We start from the raw sequence: 19,760 nt of genomic DNA on the forward strand, positions 1-19,760 counted from the left end.
GCAGCTAATCTGGCCCTACCAATCTGTCACCACCCCATGACCAACAGTAACACGGCTGACTTTTGACCTAATCAGAAAAGGCAGTCAGAATGCATGGCATTTTCTTTGCCTCATCAAATGCCTCATTTCTTTGGCAATCCTCTCATGCAGGAAACGAGCTGTCAGCCTCACTTGTAAGGGAGCTTGGCAGCAGGATAAAACACTTTTGTTTATTTTTTAAAACTTTTTCTCATTTTTAATCATAGACTCCCCATAGTTTGCCGGACAGACATTGCACACTGCCTGCAAGTATGTGGTCTGGGAGATTTGGTGAGGAAAAATTTGGCAAGGGAATGTTTTCTTTTATCTGTGCTGTTTCAGAGGAAGAGGTTGTTATTTTGAGTGTCATGAAAACAGTACAGACTGATTCTAGGGACTGAAGTTTTCTCATTGCCAATCCATACTTAAGAGTAGGCTCTTTGCCAGAGTACAGTCCTGGCCATGACTGAGCCCTCCTGAATTCTGAGTTAATCAGCCTTCCTAATTTTAAGATAATCATGTGCATTTACACAGCACAGACTCTAGGGTCAGGCTGGGCTCTGCTGAGGTTCAAACTGTTAAAGGTTTAGAAATACATGACAAAAACGTACATGTGTTTGCCAAACAGTGTTTTCATGCTGAGTTAACATTAATGCGAAACATTCATTTTGGCTTTCTCATAACATGCAAGCTATAGATCTTTCAAAGTTCGAAAATGTGTCAGTCAGTATTCAGCACAGTCTGATGTCTGTACAGTAGTCTGTCAAAAGGCCAAAAATGCGCTTACCCCCTTGTGGTAGCAGAGGCCCTCCTGCACCTGTCAGTAGCACAAATAGAGTTTCAGCTGTATATGTCATCATGAGGGATTTAGAACAACCTTCAAGGGACCCGATTAGGAAGACTGTTTTCTATGTTGTTGTCTCGGCATCTTTTTAATGTCATAGAAGCAACTGATTTCAGACGCTACTTAAACCGTGCGAGAACAAAGCTGAATATTCGTCCAGTTGTTATTAATAATTACTTCCTAAGACTAGCAGAATGGCCAATGATCGCCAGAGTCTGAATGAAATAAGAATAGAAACAGTAGAATTACAGTTAACGTGGATAGCTGCAGTCATTCCCTCTATATACTCTCCTTCAGTCATTCTTATGCCGTGTTCAAAAACTTGCACTTATGTACTAACACGTACTATTTGAGAGGATACGTGTTGTATGGCAAAGTTAAGTATGGCAACATGCAATGAAAAAAAAACTGAAACTGAAGCCTTCCCTCCTTTCATAGAAAACTGTTGTTACATTTCTATCAAGACATTTTCTGCCGCCTGCGGTACCTCTTTTGGCAGCTTTCTGTCCAGCTCCAGGGAAAAAGCCCCCAGTGCCTCCGCCATATCCCCCATAACCACCTAAAGGAAACGGGTCAAAGGTGAGTGAACATGCTGACTATGTGTAACGCTTACACAGAGCACTAATCCCAGTTTAAAGTTCTTGCTTATTATACTCACCACCTCCAGCACCCAGGCCTCCAGCACCCAGGCCTCCAGCACCCAGACCTCCAGCACCCAGGCCTCCAGCTCCAAAACCTCCGACTCCTAGATTGCCATAGTAACCTGAAGAGGGAAAAGATGATAGCAAGGCAGCAGAAAAGAGAAGACAGAAACAAAATAAAGTGTATGGTACCACAAACTATAGATAGGGGTGAGTGGAGTCATTGAAAAGAAACAGTTTTCCTCACTGAGGCGACAATGAGTTATTTGTGGTTTATCCAGCAGTAATTATCTTTCAAGAGAAAAAAAAGCAATCACTCAATCTTTCATCAAAACTTTCAGGACCTGCAAGTACTGCATACTGTACATTCAAAAATAAATGAATTGGCAAAAGACACACTATCCTGTGGGTTAATTAAATTTGATTGAAAACACTTATATGTATGTTTCTAGAGCCAAGGACTGTACTGTGGGCACAGTGGACCGATTTGACCCTTACTGACCAAGATACATGATAGAAATAACATTAAAAACAGGTCTCTTCCAGGATATACTTCCAAACACTGGAGTAGTGTGTCCTGTTTAAGACCAAAATCCCCGAACTCATCAATGGCCGGCAAAAGCTTTTGGCTTCACTTGACGGATAAATAAAGTCATCCCAGGTTGGGTTTCTGATTGCTGACAAGAACAAAAATGTGAGAAGAATGTAAGGTAATGGAAAAAGAACATCTTAAAACATACGTAACGATAAGTGATATTAGAAAACTCTAAATTGGAGAAGACTTCTAAACAAAAGGCTTACACTGCTTGGGTTCAATGGCTGCTATGAACTAGAAGACCAAGGCCACCTTCCTTTAAGAGCAACATGTCACAATTAAAATTAAAAGGGGATTTAATACGTTAAGAAATATCATGCCTAACTTTCATGTTACACATTACAAAACAGTATAAGTGAAATACTTAAAGAAGCAAAGAAGAAACAATAAAGGTGTGGTATTACTCACATCTACATTAAGTTGACCTTAAGCATCTCCAGATTAGTGCCAAAGTTATAAATGCCTATTTTCTAGGGCTAACATATGGGAACGTATGTTTTAGAACATGAGAAAAAAAAAGAAGAAAAAAAACAACAACATGTGAGGAACATTACTGTCAGAGTTGCATTTCTCAGAGCTGAATTAAAAGAAGCTGTGAGTTGAACAAGTTCTCCAATCGGAGACAAACAGGTTGGAGTAATGACTGTTTTTGAAAGCAGAGGAAATTTGCATGCTGCCAACAAGCTAGTCCACCAAGGAATTTATTTTCATCAATACTTGGAAGCCAAAACAATCTGGGGTGAGAAGAACTAAGCATGGGAAAGAAGTTGAACACGGAAGAGAGACAGAGAGAGATATCTGAGTGAAGGGTGAGAGTCTGGACTCGGTTCAGCAAACTGCAGGGTGCAGGTAGTGATACTGACGAGGAGGAAGAATGTGTTGGGAGAGACGGAGAAAAATGTGGTGTGAAGTTTCATGACCTAATCAAAACAAATGTGGGCACTTGCCTCACCAAGGGCTTGGCAAACGGACCGAGCATGCAACATGAGCCCAGGCATTAAGCGAAGCGTCTTTGAGATAATCCATCTCCTTCAAGCCTTTCGGCTTCATTCTTCTCGATCGCTCATCTATCCTTAAATGCACCTCAAAGTAATAACAAAAACAATACATTTTTGAATAAATCCAGCTCATGTACATCCCCTTTTCCAGTGTCTCATGCTGACTTGAGGAGTCTACCTCATTTTTATCCACGAGCACCTCGTCCCATAAAAAGAATTGACACAAAACAAGATTTTCAAGATGTATGGAACATTACTGATGCCTTAAACCCTTAAAGTCTGGCCAAAACTTTACTGTCTGGTTTAGCCCCCAGATCAGAAAATGTCTCATTGGCCAGTCTGAGGTGTATGTGTTTGTCAGTGAGTCCTGGAAAAATACAGCACACTTTGCAACAGAGCGATTAAGTGTGTCAGTGGAAGAAAAACCTGCAGAGAGAGTGAAGACAGGCAGAACTGGGGAGACTTTTAGCTTATTCATCCATCATCTGGCCCACCTGCACTCACATGTGCGTGGCCTGACCTGGATCTGGCAGTCGTGCTCAGGGTTGACCACAACCTGCCACGTTGAGCTGAACTCTCTGATTTGAGATCAGGAGCTAAGATGCAGGTGTGCGCGCGTGTGTCCGTGTGTGCGTGTGTGTGTGTCTGACCATAAGTGCAGGCCTTGGGCAGACACAGGGTTTAGACAAGTAGGACAATAAACGTTATTTTACTATAGTTCTGCCATCACTAGACACTGGGCAAATAAAACTCTCAAGTAAAAGATAGGTTGAGTATTTTCAGGGTCAAAGAGAGAGGACATGCTAACGACATCTGGACTTTTGTCAGCTTGGCATCCATCTACTGCTTGTATATTTGGGAGGTGAAGGACAGAGATTTTGTAAAAAAGCTTTCTGTTTAGCTATATTTACACCATCTTGTTAGCTCTAACAAGCATGCTTTTGTTGGACTACTATTATTACAGCATGTCAGCTCACACAAATAGACATGTTTTAGCTCACACATTATTGGAAGTCTACACCAATATTGTTTGTTGTTATGAATCACACATAGAAAGCCTGAACCAAGTCCCTGATATCAAATCATCACTTTTCTTTGGTTCTGGTCCCAGTATTTATTTGATTGCTGACAAGCTGAAGGATTGCTGTACACTAAATGGGAGGGCCTCATTTTCTCAGAGACCCTCGAGCCACATGAGTCTACAGCTGCCTTTGGACCTTGGACAAAACAATGCTACCAAAGGTTAATACTCTAAATAAAAGATGGGACAGAAAATTAATACCACACAGGAAGCAGGACTGAGGGCCAAGGAAACTGGACGGCAAGTCATGCGAGACTATAAAGCATCATAGTTTCCTCCGTTTAGATTTCTTTAAAAAAAAAAAAAAAAGGAAAAAAAAAAAAAAAGGTGACAGAAACAAGGTTGAATAGCTAGTTTCCTTTCAGAAAAGACCACTAGCTTTCACAGCAGTGCAGAGGCAAGTGCACAAGCAGGTTGCATGGGTGAAATTCGGGATGGTGTGCCCGTGAATAACTGAGCATTGCCCAACAGCAGTGATTCATTTGTGGTGGCTTGTTTAAAAATGATCTCAGTGAGGATATATACCCACGTAAATGCAAGTCTAGACCTTCTCCGACGAAGAAAGAGTCTTGTTTTCAGTGGAATGAAAATGTGACGAGGGACAGGCAGCCAAAGTCATTGCCTCCTGCTGCACCATGTCACACACGTTGCTATTTAAACAGAAGACTGACACTGGAATAAGTCTGGCCAGACAGTATGGCCAGTTCTTTCAGTCACCAGTCATGTTCACAAAGTCGGGTCCAGTACAAGTGATGGATGCGAGCCAGTGTGAACAGAAATATCTGGTTTCAATCTCTACACTGAAGCAGCTTGCTCATTCTTCATTGAGGTTAGGTAAGGTAATTCTGTTTCAGGACCAGAGGCATACAAGGGACATAAATCAAAACGATCCATTCGGCTCTCAGTCTTTTTCTCTTACTTTTGCCCACCCTCTTTTGCCATCCTTTCCTCTTTTCTCTCACTCTTTCCTCTCCAGTTGGTGTCTAAGCGGTTTTGCTGACCAGACATGAGGCGTTAATAGCAGCAACCAGAGGAAGCCAAACGTGAGAAGTGAAAGAAGCATTTGCTTGCTCCTTTCCATGTCCTCCGTTTTTCCTCCCCTTCTCTCCACTTTGTGAACCAGCTGGGCCTGGTGAAGGGTTTAATTTAAGAGAGCGAAGAATTCCATGGCAGAGATCCACTGTAACTGACGGCAGACGTGAGGAAAGCAGACTCCGGAGCTGAAGCTCTGGAATGTCAAAGACATTTTTTAAGACTTGTTTCTCATTGTAGTTTTTGTTTTATCTCATATTTCATCAGGCACACAGTTTAAGAACAAATGCTTGTTTACGTAAAGCCGGGAGAGAGGATTACAACTCGTACATCTCTGGGGTCGGAAAACAGTGAAGTTATTCAAAAATCACAGGAGACTCACAGAGGAGTGATAAATTGACAGTCTAGTGTTCAGCTAAACATTGGGCTAGAGAGAAATCACAAACAAAAAGTAGGGTAGTTGCAAGAAGAACAGAAGAATGTTATGGTAATATAGATACCGCCATTTCCTGTAATGTGATGGAAAATCTCCCTGAAGATGAACGTCATCTTCGATAGATCTCTGGAGATCCCAAGACAATCCTCATTTTACTGTGACCGATGGGCAGATTCTGTTCTTCAGCTGTGGTTTCAGAAATGTTCACCTTGAAAGCAAAGCCCATCATCATGTCACACCAGATTTTTTTATCAGTATCAAATTATCACACTGTTTCACTCCCAAGTTGGTGGATAGATTGCGTTCTTACAAGGTGACGTAGGACAAGTTGGATGAAGAAAGAATGATGTGAGGTGCTGTAGTGATTCCAGATCGCGTGAGACACGTGGACACAGTGAAGTTCCCCTTGTTTCCTCTCCCCCACCTCTCCTGTGACCTCCCCTGTTCCTTGTCACTTCAAGGTTTGGTGTGCTGTCAGTCATGGGCACCGAGCGGTGAGAAGCAGGAATAGGCACATGCTGGACTAATTAAGCATTCACAGTCACACCGCTACACATAAACTCTTTCCCTGGCTGGCTGGTGCGAGCCAGCCAACTTTGGCGGCAAGCCTTTTATTGTTTTTGCTTTCCTTTTCCATGGAGTCATTGACACGATCAATGAGAGGTCCCAAAGCCTGAGCCTCCCTTTATGCCAAATGACCCCGAGTACAAAACTGTCAGTGCTCCGAGAGACAAACGGAGAAAGGTTGCCTCATTCTCTAACGGCTTTGCTTTTGGGACAGCACCCAGGTCAGAATTCGTGTAATAAAGCTGCTTCGTTAGAGTAGTTAGTCATGAGTCACTTGGTATGGGTGATCATTTTGTAATTTTATAGGGGACTTTTGCATCAGAGTAAAAAAGAGAAAGTGCTTTGTTTCATCATGTGGTAGGTACTTACATTGGTGAAGCAACTTTGGCAATCTTTGGAGAGTCTCACCAACCCACACACTTCGGCATCACAACAAATACATCATCTTTGGGCCGCTGAGCAATTCTTAAAAATGGCTCCAAATTAACAGCAACTGTAAAAGTCATCATTACACGTTGGATTACAGACAAAGCAGGCTGCTATGCCCAGTGACGTCCATTTCTGTCTGACCTCACCAGCCTGAGTCTTTGAAAGTCTCTCACCTCCACAAATGCATGCCTTATTTCAAACACATCTGTCCAAAGACCATTATTCCTGTCTCTTAATTCAAACAGTGTTAATTTGTACACCACACGTTACACCATATCCACCGAGTCTCTGATGTCATTGTTTATGCTACAAGCCATACAGAGCAGAACATGGTACGCTATAAGCTTTCAAGCTGACCCAATGTTTCTGCCGTTTCCTGTTTCTGTGAGAGTTGAGAGCCCCTGTAATTCTACTGTGTAGAGGAATGCCACAGTTGCTCTGCCAACACTGATCCCCTGAATATGTCTGAAGAGTATCCCTAAACCCCCCCCCCCAGTTCATACCATCGCCCATTTTAGCTTGGAGCAGACACTCACAGAAGGTACTGTAAAGACATGCAGGCAAGGCAGAAACACACTGCAAGCATAAGAATATACAGCAGTACACGGAGTACATGTGCACAGAGAATATAACTTTGAAACATTGCTCATTTCTGACCAGTGTGGTCCAATTGTGCAAATTATGTGTGAGGTGAGAAAACCAGTCAACAAATGCAGCCTGTGGCCATGGTATGTAAAGTTGGCCAAGTGCATTTCCTCTCCCAGATGGTCCACACATGCATCTGACTGCCATTCCAATGAATACTTTTCTGACAACTCAGGGTTGAGAAACGAGACTAGTGTTCGACAGGTCGGCTCGACTCAAAACATGCGAATTGAAACATTGATGTTAGATTCCTTGAGTAAGACTCAAAAGCATTTTCCAAGTTCCTCTGTCATCATCAAGGCTGCAATCATGGTGCAGCCATGTGAGGTATTTTACTATGACATATATCTGGGATATTGTACAAAGGAAAACAATCAAGAGGAGATAAATTGTTCCATAGACAGTGAAAATCTGTTTACCAAATTGTATATTACAAGCATGTAGAGATATTGCCACATGGACTAACTCAGGATACCTATGAGGCCTGAAGGGCCAAAGCTGAAGTCATTTAAAAACCATTTATCTTCACAGGTCATTTAGTCTAGCACGGGGCCTGATAAGCATGCAATCCAAGAGACATTTTACTGAGGTGAGATCATTTCAGTGAGTCACATCATTTCAAAATGCAAGTATTTTAAATGGATATGTAAAACTGCAGTGGCAACCCAAGATTTACTATGGAAAGTAACACAAGACTGAATTATTTACTAAGGAACCCTTTGAGAGTGACTACTTAAAATTACACTGCATTTCAAGTGTTGTTTTAAGGTGCATCACAACTTAAAGCAATGCTTTACATCTGTAACACTTAGCTCTATCAGCCAAATGTGGAACACACAATCAACTTGCATAATTAATAATCTTCTGCAAATGCACCTCTAAAGTCTTCAAACGCAACAAACAGCAGTTGTAGCTGTTAACTCTGCCACAAATCTACAAAACAGGCTATCAAAACTTTAGAACACTGGCAAAGGGAACAGAGGTGAGAGCATGCCAAGGGATGGTTCATCAACAAAACACAGTGAACACGGAAAATTACATTGGTAGTAACATGATCATGAGAAAACAACCGTGCAATTACGACACAGAACATATTTGTGAAAGACTGGGGAGATGTTATGCAGTCAGAGTGGGAAAGAAAGTTTGAACGTGTGTGTGGGTGTGTGGGTGTGTGCGTGTGCGTGTGCGTGTGCGTGTGCGTGTGCGTGTGCGTGTGCGTGTGGTGGATGAAGCGGGCCTGTTCCCTTTGCCGTAATCTGTGGCGTGCTTGACTGAGTAGGCACCATTAAAAACTAATAAAGACCCTATCTTTACCTTGCTTTGCAATATCAATTCAAATCTTGAGATAAATTAGAGAGAAAATGAACATGGACAGTTCCAGTTCCAAGATCTTGAAAGCTTGACAGAGACTGTAGGACAGATTAAGGAGACTAAGAGGAAAGACAGTAAGGTAAGAAGAGAGCAAATGGCCATCTTTCATTTCATGTCTGGATGAGCGAGTGTGTCTGTGTATGTCTCTGTGCTGGAGGGGATACTGTGAGTCGCCAAACCAAAGTCATGATTCAAACTCTGTATTTGTGCATGTGCGTGTCTTTGAGGGGGCACACGTGTGGTCACATTTGTAATTGTCTACGTACGAAGAGTATAAACATATTTACATACACTCATGGTCATGCACATTCTCATACAGATGCTTTCGGTCTCTGACAGTGGAGAGGACAGGTCTGAGCTGCAGTGATGAAAAGCACATGTGTTCCAGGAGACTAAACCTCCTCGGAGCTCATCTCCTTTTGGCTAAACACTTTCATCCTCACCTCAATCTATCAGTCTCCTTTCCTTCAGCAAGCCCTCTAAGGATGTGTGTTCAGTGAGCGAATGTGCATAGAGTAGCTCTGTGTGTGTTGGTGAGATGTGGCCCATGCATATGACATATATACGGCATGTTCACAAGAGTTATTGGTTCTTTCCGTCCTCCTCTCTTCACCCTCTCTTGTCTGTCCTCCCTACGTCCACAGTATCTTTCCAGACAGGTTCACTAGGTGCCTCTTTAAACAATGACCTTGATGTGAACCAGAGAGCTTGAAGGTGAACCAAAATAATCAGGTGTACTGAGGGACCATGCATTTTGAACACTAGAAATATGAAGCATTAAAATGATATAGTTTGAAATGGGTGAGAGTGTGTAGAAATAACACATTTTCCTGGTAACTGCACAGGAGTCATTTTTCAAACACCAGCATTAAAAGCATAAAAGCAGTTACAGCTCTTAGGTATACTGCAAGTTCCCCTGCTGTCTCAGAGGCCATATTAATTCTAGATTTCAGAAGTCTTTTAAAAATAATTCACAAAAACATGCTTCTGCTTTGACCGATGCAATACATCATCAAGAATTACATGTACTGCAATTTACTTAGCATGATTGTATCTTACACATAATTGCTGGGACTATTTTCAATATTGTTCCCATAGTTTGCATTGTTGTGTTTAATCAGTGGCAATGAAGAGCCAAAATATGGGAGAGATATTAAGTGAAGACTAGACACTCAGCTGCCAATTCAATCAGTACACTTTTCTTCAACTAATGCAGTCTAGTAGTAATAAGCAGCTCTGCAATAAATCCTACCTTAATGAAGTCATTTTGGAGGATGCAAATTGCGGTGCTGAGTTATATTGCACTAAGATTTCATCATAATGCTGAGATTGAACAGTGGGCTCATATTACCAGTCTCATAATAAAGAAATATCTTCATTGTATCTGGTGAGTAGAGCTATCTCGAAGACCCAGTGTATATAAAGTGGCCGTGGACAGCAGCATTGAGGGTCAGCTTTGTTGAACTACTATTGGACTATCAACAGCTGCTGCTGATGCCAACTCGAGGGAAGACCTTCACAACCCAGTGTCAGACAGCCTTCTGTTTCTTTCCTTTAGTCATCACTATTTTCTCACACCAACCGATAAAACTCTTTTTGCGCCCGGACACTGATTAAAAAAAAACAACAACTGGTTAGTCGTTCCCAAAACAATGATGAGAGATGGTTCTAATGTGTAGACTTGAAGACTCCCATCAATAATAGGGATGGACAACATATTAGAAACACAATGATGACTTCAGTGTTTCACCCATCTACTTTGTGATATCTGAAATCTATGCAGAGAAATGTGAAATAAAACCTCTTGCAGATTGTGTTTGCACATGTAAGTTTGGATTGCTCTAAGACTGATGTAGTGTTTTGTGATGTTGCTGTAGTCAGTTTTCGGCCATGTTAGAAAGGGAAACAGACAACATGTTGTCCATCATTTTTAATTTGTATCGCTCTTGGAGAGTGGACTGAAAACAAAGTACAGACACATACTGACGCATACTTTCACAACCCAAAACAGACCATTGTAATGGTATGAAACTACATCAGCAGCAAAAACAGTAACCTCAATGTTTCTTGTTAAATGATTTCACACTGCCTGAAAGTGACAAGAGGCTAGCGTACGAAAGCCAAGTTTTAGCAATCATAGCACGAGGATTGAATCCACCTTTGCTTAAGGCACAGCAGGAAAAGAGACGGTGTCCAACAGCTGTTCGTAAGGAGAAAGTTCCTTTTTCTTTCAGCGTATTGTCAAAGCTGGATGCTGACAGGCTTCACAATTAGTATAACATTTACAAGGCCTTGCATGAGCAATGCTGCAATTCACTACAGTCACGCTACTGACATAGCCAGCTGCTGTTCTCCATTACTGGCCCGGCAAGGTGCATGTCTGTGGAATGCAATGTCACTGCTCGATTTCCACATTAAGAATAAATGGTAGATCTTGTAATTTATGTGAGTATGCATCTACATTTGTGACTCTTAAGAAAAAAAATTATTCTTTAATATTAAAGGTTAATTAAACAGGGTAAACTATTTTTCATTTGCTGGTAGAATATAATTTCTTTTGGCAGGTTCTCTGTAGCACAAGCCAAACAGACCTGTGTGATGGTCTCAACCTGCCTTACCTACAGGTGAACTGTAGTTGTTCACTTGTATATTAATGGAAACTTCATACTTGTACGGTACCGAGGAAGTTATTGTATCCAGATCTGGATAGCTTCAGGCAATATTCTGCTGATGGACTGGAAAGCACAGATGATAGAAACCAACCTTCAAAGATTACTAGACAACTATGAAGCGGAACATATTACAACTCTTCTGTTAATTCAAATCTCCTTTCATTAAAGAAAATTGCCTGAGTTGACCATCAGCTGAGTTTTTTTTTCCATACGCCAGAGATCAGTATTGATTATAAATGGGAGCACAGAGACCCAAATTTCTCTGATTAAAAAACACACACACACACACACACACACACACACACACACACACACACACACACACACACACACACACACACACACACACACACACACACACAAGGAGCTGTTTTTAACATTGTTTGTTTCCTTTTTTTTTCCCAATTGAATTTCTACTGTGTACACCTGGGGGAGATGGAGAACTCAAATGCATACAAAAGCTAGGGATAATATTTCCCAAGTAATGCTCTGCTGTTTCCAGCCAAAATCAACTTCCACCAAATACTGGACATTAGGTCATTGTCACAAAATGGTTCTCCGGCAACTCCTGTTAGAGGGCAGAGGCGTGGCACCCCGGTAACCCGCTCCATGTGTTATCAGTACTATAAGACGGTTGCTTGGTTCCTTATCTTTCTAAACACAGAGGTAGGCTGAGATTGTATCAGCAGTGCTTAGGAAAATTAAACGATAGCTAAACATTGCTAGAGCACCAATGTGTCGTAGACTAAAATACAACAAAGGAAAATATTTACTGTACAGTATCTGAGAGAGGGGCCGTGGTAAATTTCAACACGGAGGTTTCCAGATATTGTAAGGGGCCTACATTACAATAACATGAATAAGTGCTCTGGCACCATTGTTTGGCAGGCGTTGGTGGCTGTTTGCACTCTGCCAATCATCACTCCTTATACTCTTAATACAGAAGAGGTGCAGGAGTGGTGGAATATATGCATGGTCCCACCCAATCAGGACGCCTCAAACCGCTGCCAAGCCAGTGGAAACAAACGCTGATAAAAACACAGGGGCGATAAGAAAAACCTGGCAACGATCAATCAAAAGACCATGTATCTTCAGCCATGGCCCTGCATCTATGCCCAGTCTGCCTATTCTGATGGCGTGTGAACGTAATGTGGTCTATACATTAAACGAATTAATCCATCCCGTAGCCACACATTATATTTCCTTCCTTTCAAGGCACTCCAACAGTAGCTGTAATGCAGAGGAATTTTCCATGTTGTAAAATACCTCTATTAAAATATTGCTTCGCAGCTGTTACTGAATAATGTAAACTGAGCAAGAACACGAGGTTGTGTCTACATCTTCAAAGCATTTCAGAAAAGTGTGAATTGTTATTTTTTTCCACATTACAATTTGGATCTATTCGGATATAGGTACATTCATTATAAAGCCTATGCATTGTATTACTTTCCACAAAACACGGTAACATTTGTAAATGTTCCAACTTACCTGGTTTAGGGCCCTTTCCACCTTGTCCTGTTGGGTGAAAACAAGCAAAGTATGCGAAGACTGTGAAAATATTTTAAGTTGGTCAAGATTAAAATGTTCCCCTGTTACGGGTATTGTTTTATCATGTTTGCAACTTTATATTGTAAAATAGCTACATATGTTTGTCATATCTGGGTCATGACAGCAGCTCCTCTAAACAGCACGGATTGAATCTACTAAAGAAATGAAGTGCTCTGCAAGGTGTTTTTCTATCTTCATACCTGCTGGCAGTCCTCCAATGCCCAGTCCACCAGCTCCAACTCCTCCCGGCACCAGACCCCCTGGGCCCACACCTCGGCCTCCAGCTCCATAACCTCCTATCGTCGGGGTCGGACAGAGACAGATGGGCCCATGAACAGTACTGTCGTATTCATTATTGTTAAAAAAAAAAAAAAATTATCTTCATCATCTGCAACCAATGTTCATGTCATGTCGTCATGTCCTCATCATTATTATCTACAGCTCATTGTTAAGATCACAGACATCATTATTACTGATCAACGACTTTGTGTGAAAGAAATGTTTGACAGCTTTAGCTTTCCAAACCTCAAATTGTTTCCAATAAACTGCCTTAACAACAGTGGTTGGCCCCAAACACATTGTTTACTGCCACAACAATATCCCTTCATTTAATGCTTCTTTGGTTGCGGTGGTGTGACAGGGAAGTCTCGCCATGTGTTTCCCCTGATCTGACCAAACCAACGCTGACTGTTGACAGGGTCATTTCACTTTAGAGCAGCAACTTGTTTCTGGTTGCTGTTGTATAAAGCAGAAATGTTACAAGTGTTTGATGCTCTCACTTAAATGTGTCCGTAATCCTCAAATAGTGTATATAAATGTCACAGTTCAAATGCCACGTCACACCGGCTCTTCCTGCAGGAATGGCTTTAGTACCCGTAGCCGGAAAAAAAAAGGTGTACAGGGCCAAAGTTGTTCAGCAAATGGGAGCTAAAGCCATGCCAAGATGCTGCATACGGTTGGTGACCTGTTGCTAAAGTGGTCTGTGTGTGCAGAGCGGAGGGTATCTGCCATAAATGTGTGAAATGAGAAACACCAGATAGAATATCTAAGGCTGTGCATAATGCCCCATTGAGGCTATAGCCATTTGGAGAATCATAAATCTGAGAAAGCAACATGTCCGAGAATAATGTTAAATAGAATATCAACATAATGCATTATGACAATGACAATGATTTAAACCAAACATTTGGATTGTAAAATCCCTTTGATCCATTCAGAAATATGGTATCAGGTCATGATGAGGCTAAAAACTGAAACAAAATATTTTACAATAGGTAACATTATATAGAAACAGGTTTCTTTTTTTGTATATTTTAGTTTCTTATGTCCAAATCCCTGATACAGCTGTGCAAGCACCGATTCATGATATTCCAGATGCAATTGTTAAAAACATATTCTTATATTTAGGGAAAAATCATAAATCAAAAGTCCCTTGTACTCACCTGCAGCTTTAGCTGGTTTATAGCCCGCAGGGACTCCTCCAGCAGACCCTAGTAAAACAGCAGTCATACAGACCATTGATTTATAGTATACGCAAGCCTACATGTCAAAAGGTAATGGACAGTTTCTAGCCCTGTAATTCCTCATCACACTAGCTGACGTTCGTCTGACTTACTCTCAGGACAGTAGGAGAGTTTCTTATGGCCTCTTGTGCCATGTTCTACATGTTACATTACAGTGAACAACAATGCTGTTTTCCATTTTAGTTAGCAAAGAGATATGTTTTAAGCTACTATATAGTTTACAATACACAGGGAGCAGTCACAATATTCTGATTTAACAATAATCCCTTCAACAAAGTTAATATTTTGTTGTGTATGTGAGTTTATTGAATTGATCTTTCTATGAATGCCACTCTTAACATGAAGAAAATACAAAGTTTCAGGGTTTCGTTAAAGAATAAGCATATTACCTGTGTGACCATTTGAATCATTAAAGTCTTGTGACCCTTAAGGTGTCCATTTCATCCGATCAAAGCAGCTGTGTTTGTTTTTTATATAGTTTATTATTTCTTAATCTATTCTTCCCTGTTTTTTGAGGTGTAACTAATTTTAAATATTATTATAAGTATGTTTTATTTAGAGTTCTATGTCAGGTTAAAATTCAGTTTTTATACTATTATTTATTTTTAGTAAAACTTCTGCTCTCTTTAATTTACTCGTTATACCTTTGCTAAGAACAAACAGACTTTGTTGTGGCTGTGATCTGGATCATGTTTATTAAAAACTGTCCAGACAGTCAGTGGATGCTCTGTTACCTGGATAGTATCCAGCTCCTGGTCCAGCACCTCCTGGTCCAAACCCAGCACCAGGTGGTACATACACACCTGGAACACAAATCAGAAAAAGCAAAAGGTCATTCTCTATCAGCAACACGTATAACGAGCTAGAAACACAGCCAAAAGGCAATCAGGTTTTTCTCCCCCTTTTTTTTTTTTTTTTTTTTAATACCACAATGTTTGAAACAGCATTTCTAAACAATGACCCCATTTATTAGACAAATATTCTCAAACACATTCATCATCTGTGACCCAGACAGCAAATCTGAAATCTGTCTTTTCTGTACACATCTGCCCCATGTCGTAGCAGCGATGGGGGCGCACGATGAAACGTGAGCATAGCAGCTCCAGCTAGAGCCAAAGCCAAAGTAGAAAAAAAGAAAAACTTAAAAACTTTACAGGTTTGATGAGGAGTAAATTCAAATTGTTTTTTTCATACTGATGAGGTACTGCAGTTGGAAAACTTTCTTTCAGAAAACTGCTACAACACTGTGGACCCCCACCTATATCCCCCGGCCTTGTTTCTCGGCTGATTTCTGGCTGCAACCCAGAGTAACTCCTGAGATGGTCGTTCTGGATCCCAGACATGGTGGCCTCATGTGTGCAAGGAAAAACAACAGAAATAAAAAAAAAAAAAAAAAAAAAAAGGGAGGATTAAAAAAAACACACAAAAAAAAAAACGACTCCAGTTGTTCTGGGAGACTAACAGCTAAATCCAACGGGACCAGTGAGCTAAGGCCAAAATTATATATTTTTTGAGGGAAAAGCAGGGTTTATTTCATTAAAACAATGTAAATGAGAGAATAGGGCTGGAAGACTACAATCATTATCTTTAATGGCTTTTACATGTGTTGGGAGTCCAATTCCTTTAAAACCACATGTCAAAGGTGTTTATGAGAGAATACTGTGTGAACACTGGGCTTTCAGTTCTGTCCACTGACTGTGGCCATTAGGGGAAGAACATTACAAGGTATTACTGTCCAATCTGGTTGAATGAAAATTCATGACACATGACACTGAAAAGTGCCAAAAAGTAAAATATTTATGCAGTTTATTGAGTATGCCGCATATTGCTCCACTTCATTGAAGGGGACTTTAACCTGTTCACTAATGAGCTGATTTTGGCCAAAATAATAGAATTATGCCAAAGAGAATTTGCCAATTTCATGCTGCAGTGTAAATGGGAAGAATTATGGTGGCAACTGCATCTTTGGACCAAATATGGCTCCATGAACAAATACATTAGATAGTTTGCCTTGTAACTCCTCCTAACTGGAAATGGAGCTGGACAATGGTCGAACTGATTGAATTTCTTCATGGTTTCTTGAGGTCTGGCCTTGTGTAATACTGCCTGAAGAAAACTGAAAATCCTGCAAGCTTAAACAAAGATGAGGAATAAGTAATAATGTCCAGGGTTGTGTATTTGATTACGAAACAGCTAAGTCAATACAAGTAATGTACAGTATGTGTCCATATGTTTGAGTTTATTTGTATGTGTGTCAGTTTGCCCGGGCCACCGGGTCCCTGGCAGAGATCTCAGGTGCAGGGACCACACGACGGGTGCAGAGGGATTGTTCTCATTTCTGCTCCCTCATTTTAAAATCAAAGGGAGGATTTCCTGTCTCTGCATTTCAAGCAAGGCAAGAGGGACTGTGTCTGCTCCACTTTTCCTTTCGCTTAGAGTCCCATCATGCTACTGTGCTTTTTACAGAGTGCATTAGGTTCACTAAAACCATGCATCCAAATAAGGCACAAACTGAGCTCTGCCAAGTGACCTTACCTACCTCAAAAAATTTCAACATTTCTTGATGATTGTCTTAATTATCGTCATCGTCATGCGCTTACATTCCTCGTGAACTCAGCCCGGTCGCTGGAATGTGTGTGAAGACAAGATAAACTTGTAGAGCACAAGGCATCAGGCGATTCTACTTCACAGTTGACTCCAGTCAAGTTTGCCCCGAGTGTTTGTTATATGTTGAAAAAAAATAAAAAAAAAAAAATACCCACGCAAAAGAGGATTTAAGCATCTATAACTACATAGAGACCTAAATTAGTGATTTGATTTTAAACAAAGATGAGAAAGTAAAAATGTCAAATATAACCTTATGTGTAAAAGGCTGCTCTGGGCATATTATCTCTCCACTGGAACATAGAAAGAAATGTGAACAATTTATAACTTGTTAAGACAAACAATATGAAAAAGGAAGTCAGGGAAGTCTCAATAAATCATTGCTTGCAAAAGGCTCCAGTAAGAAATATGCCTTCTTGCGATCTGTTAAATGACTGACTGTTGCAACCTGAATTGGCTGCACTCAGTAATTTTGTCCATTACTGCTGTTCTCAGTGATTAAGAGAGTGATGATGTGCATGCACTCACAGGAATCCTGACGGTGATTTTAATTTATCACCGGTCCACTTTGGACTTGAATGTGGTCCAACTGTAAGACTGACAGTGGATGGGTTGTCAGTAAACTAAGATTACAGCCAGTCATCAGCAAAGGGGAAATATGTCAAACGAATATGCAAGGTTTATGGCGTGGAAGGGGAATACTGACAATTACTGCAGTATTTTGTATGTCAAGATCATTGAGCTTATTGCAATAATTATTTCCCTGTCATAATGTCCCCAGGGGTCTCAGATTGGTTATTGATGGTGGATGCTGGAATGTGTCACTGTGGTAAACACAAACATATCCCAACCAGCCAACAGCTACAGCTACTACTAAAACCTCTCCTGACTGTAAAACAAAGGAGCAAAACAGAACAATGTAGGCGATCGGATTGTACACGGAGTTCAAACATGTTAAGTGATGCATGTTTTGAAAAATAACTCAAAAAGGTTTGAAAGTGGTGTGATTAGTTACTGACTCAAAACCTCCAAACTACACTGCAGCGGTTAACTTTACTTTAATAAATACAGCAAATAAACTGAGCAAAATGGTTCCCTCCTGCTGCCCCATACTTCAGAACATGAGGAAGCATATTGGGACATGGTGGCAAGGTTAACACAGTGTGAACTGTGAGCTGCAGTGAGCACCCTATCCTGTGAAAACCAAAGAAGAATTAAACCTTTTTATGAGAAATGCATTTTTTTTTTTTTCTCTGTAACTGTTATAATCGACTGTAAAATATGCCCACTGTCCACCAACCTGTCACATCTTCTCAAATTTTAGTGATTTCCTGGAACTCCCTGAGCAAAGCCCAGAAAGCATATCTGACCTGTTTTAGGCAGAGAGCGATTGTAATAGCCTTTGTTCGATAAGATATACCCATTATGTACTTTTCAGTCTTTTAATAAAAATGTACATCATCTTTATTTGAGTATTTTGGTAAAAAAATACTTCAGAGTTTTCTTTTTTCTTTTTTTTTTATAACTTGGAATGATATGTAATCACTTGACACAGCTAAAAAAATTCCACAACTAAAGCCAGCACAATTGCAAAAAAGTTTTTCTAAATTCACTTTCCAGAAGATTCAATTTTGCATTTAAACACAAAGAGAACAATGTGTGAAAAGCTCAAAGGCTTAAATGAAATAATCTAATCCATGTGTATATGCAAGTTCTTTGGTTTTTCCAATTCCCTTGTTTTGAACTTTGATTAAATGACGTAGTTCACCAGACACAAGCTAACAAGTGGAAAGGACCGTTTCCAGCTCCTTGTATGTTTAGTTTTGCATAATGTCATGTTTTAAGTGTTGGCCTGGAAATTAAAAAGTGACATGTTTATCACCTGTTTATCTGGCAAGATAATTTATTTGATACTTTGCCTGAGAATCAATACTGCCAGTAAAGTCTACAGAAAACGCAATTGTGCTTCATGAATTTATCACAAATTACAGTACAAGTGGAAAATTTACACTGGCTTTAACACTTTCATTTTATGGGGGATATGGGTTACTGGGCCCCAAAATAATGACTGGATAGAAGAGAAGTTTGGAAATTGTAAGTCAGAACTTGTTTTGTTGTTAATTTAAACCCAAGCCAGTGAGTGGTTTTTCCATAGTATCTCCCATGTTAATGAGTTATTACAATTGCGCTATGTGACTTGAAAGAGCTTGGTTTTACTTCATTTACAAATTGGTGAGTAATGTGACATTTCCCCGACCCTGTGTTCTGGTTGTTCAAGAACTTTTATTTGCAGGTGATTAACCAATTTGCCTAGCAGCAAGAAAAGCAAACTCTCGTGAGTATATACACAACACTCACATTTAATTATGGCATTACCTTAGAAAAAGACTGACAAACATTCACTGTTTGGGAAGTTCTAAGAGAAACTAATGTGTTGAAACCACTTCAACCAATGCACATTTACACAATGCTATGCCACAATTTGCATCGCTTTCAATAAAATAAAAAATGCTTTGGCCAACTAAGAACTGTTAACGGTCTTCACGCAGAACCATAACTGCTGTCCCAGAAGTGGTGGCTTGGTTCCCTCTTTATGGAAAGCTTCATACTGAGACTAGAGCAACAGTACTGTGAAGCAAACACTGTGGTTCCTGGCACTCTTACGTCTCCCATCATCAGACATGCGACAACTGGCCTACTGTCACTCACGGTCTACTTTCCACACAATGATGGAGGTTGGAGGCAAAAAAACATGA

General features: G+C 40.5%; 1 protein-coding gene across 1 annotated transcript in view; it reads right to left on the minus strand.

Annotated features, from left to right (window-relative positions):
* elna (elastin a) overlaps positions 1 to 19,760 on the minus strand; it is a 34,972-nt gene that overhangs the window by 9,678 nt on the left and 5,534 nt on the right. Inside the window, exons 2-8 of the mRNA XM_069690845.1 lie at positions 15,135 to 15,203; positions 14,320 to 14,367; positions 13,078 to 13,173; positions 12,818 to 12,844; positions 1,521 to 1,625; positions 1,350 to 1,421; positions 806 to 835 (exon numbers count right to left, since the gene is read on the minus strand). Of these exons, the coding sequence (XP_069546946.1) occupies positions 806 to 835; positions 1,350 to 1,421; positions 1,521 to 1,625; positions 12,818 to 12,844; positions 13,078 to 13,173; positions 14,320 to 14,367; positions 15,135 to 15,203 (447 nt within the window). The remainder of the gene's footprint in view (positions 1 to 805; positions 836 to 1,349; positions 1,422 to 1,520; positions 1,626 to 12,817; positions 12,845 to 13,077; positions 13,174 to 14,319; positions 14,368 to 15,134; positions 15,204 to 19,760) is intronic.

The sequence above is a fragment of the Brachyistius frenatus genome, unplaced genomic scaffold (assembly GCF_029030835.1).
Source record: "Brachyistius frenatus isolate BFR_SWC_R1_liver_20210118 unplaced genomic scaffold, ASM2903083v1 Contig_1, whole genome shotgun sequence".
NCBI lineage: Eukaryota > Metazoa > Chordata > Actinopteri > Embiotocidae > Brachyistius > Brachyistius frenatus.